At 41.8% G+C, this 6,109-nt stretch overlaps 2 protein-coding genes across 2 annotated transcripts; both read right to left on the bottom strand.

Moving 5' to 3' along the window:
* Window positions 1-700: 700 nt before the first annotated feature.
* On the bottom strand, window positions 701-1,288 carry LOC133038411 (NDR1/HIN1-like protein 10). The gene has a single exon (XM_061116554.1). It carries the CDS (start codon window positions 1,286-1,288, stop codon window positions 701-703), a length of 588 nt encoding a protein of 195 aa, XP_060972537.1.
* Window positions 1,289-1,669: 381 nt separating this feature from the next.
* Window positions 1,670-2,768, bottom strand: LOC133038410 (uncharacterized). Its single transcript, XM_061116553.1, has 2 exons — window positions 2,413-2,768; window positions 1,670-1,733 (listed from the first exon to the last, which is right to left on the bottom strand). Exons 1-2 carry the CDS (start codon window positions 2,766-2,768, stop codon window positions 1,670-1,672), a joined length of 420 nt encoding a protein of 139 aa, XP_060972536.1.
* Between the last annotated feature and the right edge of the window lie 3,341 nt (window positions 2,769-6,109).

Genomic DNA, 6,109 nt, shown 5'->3' with positions numbered 1-6,109 from the left:
TAAATATTTGCACACAAAAATATATTTGGCACTCAGTGCCCCAGAACAGTCCAGAAAAATATGCAGATTAAGTTTTCAATTTTTCAAACAATTTTGTAAATCATCAAAATTGGAATATGTCCCATGTTATACAACACATATAAAAATTAAGTTCAATAATCAAGTTGAGTCCCTACCTCTCCCGAGTCGTTAAACTTTTTCCAAAAGACAAATTTTAAGCTCTCAAGTCCCGAGCTCCAATTGTTTTAGTCCAATCTTACATATTACCCTCACCTATACCATCAAATGGTTAAATAATTATCATCATCGCATTCTACCTCCAAAACCGAGTCCAACGACATATAATATGACTATATTTAAAATTTGGAAACCTCACCTAAGCGGTGCACATTAACAATCGGTGGCGGTAAAAATCGGTGTACCGGAAACGTCGTCGAAAATAGGGGTAGTGTAGGAATGTCAATCTGGGCTATTTTCGCGGGCCGGGCCGGGCCCCCGGCCCGACGGGCCGACCGTGGCCCGAATTATTCGGGCTCTTATCGGGCTTCTGGCCCGGCCCGGCCCGGCCCGGTATATATTATTTCGGGTCGGGCCCGGCCCGGCCCGGTTTTAAATATTAAAAAAAAAACCTAAAAACCCTAAAAAAAAATGTTATGAGTTTCAGGAGAAGCATATCTGTTATTCAGTACTACTCCACCATTTATCCCAGGTCTACAAATGTTATGACTGTGTATTCTCCTATAGAACAGACCTTTAATACCATATTCATGCTTCCCAATCTCACACTAGTATAGAAATGAATCTTCAAATCAACAGGGTAAACCCCAGAATTACCATTCCTCTCCTTAAACTCCACAACCTCCTCCGACTCTAACCTCACCTTTCCCTGTCCCGAAAGCCACGTGTCGACAACCCGCGTGGTCTTCGGGGGTTGGTAAAACGACACAAGATTCCCCGAGTCGAATTTCTCGCCGTAGTAATAAGCTTCTGTCTCGACTAGGTCGTACTGGAAGCCTATCCTCTTGCTAGGGTTACGTACGGTGACTGAAAGGCGAAGGTTGTACAGAAGATTTGTGTTGTCATTAGAGAGACTGAACTGAGTGAAGGAGGCTTCGGTGACGTGGAATTTCATCTTTCTGGGATTGACTGCGATCCAGAAGAATAGTATGGTGAGTCCAATGACGACAACCACGGCTGCTACGATCTTCAAAATCAAGGCTTTTCGGCTTTTGGGCTCATCAGACTCCGGCCCATTTTCATCGGTGGTTGGTTTCTCAATATCTGACATTATATTCGAATAAAAGAAAACTCGATATGAGAAAGGCAAATAAGAATTAAGAATTAAGAATCGTTGAGTTGAGTTGAGTGAGTACATGTCATAACTGGGGAATAGGGTTTTATAGAATGGATATAATGGTTTGTGAACTGAGTAAGTATTCTTAAAAAAAAAAAAAAAAAAAAAAAAAAAACCGGGTCGGGCCTAACCCGGCCCAATTATCTCGGGCCGGGCTTGACCCGCTAGGCCAAAAGAAGGAGTCGGGCCGGGCCGGGCCGGGCCAAAGTGATGTCGGGCCGGGCCGGGTTTGTGGCGGGCCGGGCCGGGCCCGGCCCGACTGACATTCCTAGGGTAGTGTATATCAAAACGACCACCTCGACGAATAGATCACATTCATACCAACCGTTTGTCATAACGGTACACGATGTCACCAGAAAGTCGTCGGAAAGGGGCAGAGCTATAAAAATGTCACCGAAAAAAGTAGTGAACCGGGAAAAATGGTTTAGTGTAGGTTGTTCTCCTCGACGAGCTAAGTTTAGTGGTGAAAACCTCTCGTCAAACGGACGCCGAAGGTGACCGAAAATCCGTTCAAAGTTTGAACTCCCAAACTTTGACTTGCGATCCCAAGCTAACGGCGGCGAGAGAAGCGGCGGCGGTTGGGGGTGAGGTCGCTGGCACTAGGAGGTTCGAGTGGTCCGGCGCGTGGGGCCGGTCGGTGGCTAGAGGTGGGTCGCCGGAGTGTGGTGGTTATGGTGTTTGTGGGTTTTTCTTTGGTATTTGAGTTTGAAGAGAGAGTAAAAAAGAAAGATTGATAGAGAGAGAGAGAGAGAGAGAGAGAGAGAGAGAGAGAGAGAGAGAGAGAGAGAGAGAGAGAGAGAGAGAGAGAGAGAGAGAGAGAGAGAGAGAGAGACGATTAGGGGGGTCTGCTACTGTTTTCTTTTTCTTTTTGTTTTGATTCCCTTTTTTTTATATACATATATATGTTATTTATTTATTATTATTATTATATATTTTTTTTTTCTTCGACTCGGTCAAACCGATGTATCACATTCTCCCCTCCTTAAAGAAATTTCGTCCCAAAATTTCAAAGTACAACCTCAAGTTGAAAATTAAACAAGTGAGGATACTTCATATACATCTCAGACTCTAACTCCCAAGTAGCCTCGTCTTCTCTGTGTTTCTTCCATAAGACCTTGACTACTGGAATCTCTCTGTTCCTTAACAGTTTTAGCTCTCTCGCCAAGATTTTGACAGGTTGTTCTTCATAAGTCACATCTTCTTGAAGAGGGATAGCCTCATACTCAATAACATGTGACGAATCTGGAGTATACTTCCTCAACATAGACACATGAAACACATTATAAACATGTCCCAACTGTCCTGGTAAGTTTAATCGGTAAGCGACCTCCCCAATCCTCTCGATAACCTCAAAAGGTCCAATATACCTCGGGGCTAGCTTACCCTTCACTCCAAATCTCGTTACACCACGCATAGGAGTAACTTTCAAGAAGACATAATTACCAACATCAAATTCAACTTCCCGTCGATGGAGACTGGCATAGCTTTTCTGACGACTCTAAACAACCCTAAGTCTTTCTTGGATTCCCTTAATCTTTTCAGTGGTACTAGTGATAATCTGGGGCCCAATAGTAACATGCTCATCTAGTTCTGCCCAACATAATGGCGATCTGCATGGTCTTCCATATAAGGCCTCATAAGGAGCCATGCCTATATTGGCTTGGTAGCTGTTGTTGTAGGTGAATTCCACTAGTGACAAATGTTCTCCCCAACTACCTCCAAAATCCAAAACACAAGAGCGAAGCATGTCTTCCAAAGTCTGAATGGTCCTCTCAGACTGTCCATCTGTCTGTGGATGATGGGTAGTACTCAAGTGAAGTTCAGTCCCTAAGGCTTGTTGCAAGGCCTTCCAAAACCTTGATGTAAATCGAGGATCTCTATCAGAAACAATGCTTGAAGGCATTACATGTAGTCGAACTATATTGTCTACATAAAGTCGAGCTAGCTTGGTAAGCTTGTAATCCTTCCTGATTGGAATAAAATGAGCTGACTTAGTCAAACGATCAACAATCACCCAAACAGCGTCATGCTTCAAAGGTGTCAATGGCAACCCAATAACAAAGTCCATGGTAATCTTGTCCCACTTCCATTCTGGTATAGGCAAAGGTGGAAGTAAACTTGAGGGTCTCTGATGCTCAGCCTTTACTTGCTGACATACTATACACTTAGCTACAAAGTTGGCTACATCTCTTTTCATACCTTCCCACCAATATTGTCTCTTTAAATCTTGGTACATCTTCGTACTTCCAGGATGTACAGCAAATTTGGATCTATGAGCCTCAATCAAAATGGTCTCCCTAAGATCAGGGATATCTGCAACAACTAGCCTTCCCATATGGTATAGATACCCTTCACTATTAACTGTCCACCCATCTAGTTGCTCACCATCCTGGATTCGGTTCCAAATAAGTCTCAGCTTTTCATCTTGCCACTGACGTTGCTTAACTTGTTGAAGTAGTACTGGTGTAGCCACTAAGTTAGAGATACAAGCTACTCCTTCCCCTTCATAGTATTGCAAGTCATAATAACCCATTGTGATTGTCCTTTTCTAGTCCTCAAGAGCCAAACATGCCAAAGTACCATGAGGCTTTCTACTTAGTGCATCAGCTACTACATTAGCTTTCCCGGGGTGATACTGCAAAGTGAAATCATAGTCTTCCATATACTCAACCCATCTTCTTTGCCTCAAGTTCAAGTCCCTTTGAGTAAAAAGATACCTCAAGCTCTTATGATCTAAGTATAACTCAAACTTTACGCCATATAAATAACATCTCCAAATTTTTAAGAAAAGATGATCGGAGCAAGTTCTAGGTCATGCGTAGGGTAATTATTCTCATGTGGTTTCAATTGTCGAGAAGCATAGGCAACCACCTTGCCATTTTGGATGAGGACACCTCCTAACCCAGTACCTGAAGCATCAGTGAATACCACATATGGTTCCTCACTATTAGGAACAGTGAGAACAGGCGCCGAAGTTAATCTTTCCTTCAATTCTCTGAAAGCTTCTTCACAACTGTCATCCCACATAAACTTTACTTCTTTTCTTGTTAACTTTGTCAAAGGCATAGCAATCCGAGAGAAATTCTCCACAAAGCGACGATAGCAGCCTGCCAACCCAAGAAAACTTCGAACTTCAGTGACATTCTTTGGTCTTTCCCACTGTAGAATATAGTCTATCTTTGCAGGATCAACGGTGATACCATCTTGAGAAATTACATGGCCCAAGAATTTGACTTAAGTCATCCAAAATTCACACTTCTCTTTCTTAGCATATAGTTGATGATCTCTCAATGTCTGTAATACTATTGTCAAGTGTTTAGCATGATCCTCACGTGTCTTAGAATACACCAAGATATCATCAATGAATACCACCACAAACTTATCCAAGAAAGGTCTAAAGACTCTATTCATAAGATCCATAAATGCAGCAGGTGCATTCGTTAACCCAAATGGCATTACCAAAAACTCAAAGTGTCCATACCGTGTCCTGAAAGCAGTCTTAAGGATATCTTCTTCCCTAATCCTCAGTTGATGGTAGCCTGACCTCAAATCAATCTTTGAAAAGAACTTTGAACCACCAAGTTGATCAAATAGTTCATCAATCCTCGGTAGAGGATATTTATTTTTAATTGTCATCTGATTTAGCTTTCTATAGTCGACACAAAGTCGCAAAGTCCCATCAACTTTCTTGGCAAACAAGACTAGAGCTCCCCATGGAGAAGTACTATGTCTGATGTAACCCTTATCCATTAACTCCCCTAATTGTTTTTTCAATTCAGCCAACTCTGCAGGTGCCATCCGATAAGGGGCAATAGAAACTGGTTGAGCTCCGAGAATCAAATCAATGCAAAACTCGATCTCCCTATCAGGTGGTAACCCAGGTAAATCCTCTAGAAACACATCCGGAAAACCATTAACCACTAATATCTAAGGGAACTGGTCTAAACTCCTAGACTCATCATCGATCGCAAACAGATTCCCATAACACTCTAAGTTTCTCTTTCCACCTTAACATGCTCTTAAGATAGGATTTTGTCTCACTGCACTCATGTTGGCTCGATAAACAATGAAATCACCACTAGGGGTTAAAAGAGTCACTCTCTTGCGTGAACAATCCACAATAGCTGTTGGAATTATTTTACCAGGATCTTAGATCTACTCACAAGTATGTTATTTAACATCCTAAATATGAACTTCTAAAACGATATGAAATAAACACATACAAAGTATAAGAAACCTTACAGTGGTTGCGGCGGAATATAATGTCTCCTTCCACTCAGATCTCTAACCCTTGTATCTTTTCTGTCGCAAAGTATTATCAAGATCTCAGCCCGAATGTCCTTCTTGTTGAATCTTGATTCTTCACGATCTTCCACACTATGATTGAGGTACCACTTGATGTGTGTGGGCACTACTCTATCACTCAAGGGTTTCGAATTTTAATGGTGAAGAAGAAGGCTTAAAGTGGCGGCTAGGTTTAGGGAGAGAAGGCTATCCCAAAAAGTACGTATCACCCTGACCCGAAAGTAGGCTTAACTAACAAATTATGGAACATGTGTAATACTTTTGAGATTGAACCTAAACATATCAGGATTAAGATCATTTGATCTAGGATCAACTAGGTGATATTGAATTGAACAGATACTACGGTAAGTTTAATATATCTGAAACAAGTTCAATATTGGTCCCTTCCGATGCATACTCCATGCATCCAATCCAAGCTTTACTTTAACCAATGCTCTGGAAAGAACATAG

Source organism: Cannabis sativa, chromosome 5 (assembly GCF_029168945.1).
Source record: "Cannabis sativa cultivar Pink pepper isolate KNU-18-1 chromosome 5, ASM2916894v1, whole genome shotgun sequence".
NCBI classification, from domain to species: Eukaryota; Viridiplantae; Streptophyta; class Magnoliopsida; order Rosales; family Cannabaceae; genus Cannabis; species Cannabis sativa.
The sequence above is the reverse complement of the archived record's forward strand: the minus strand, read 5'-3'. Positions and strand labels throughout refer to the sequence as shown.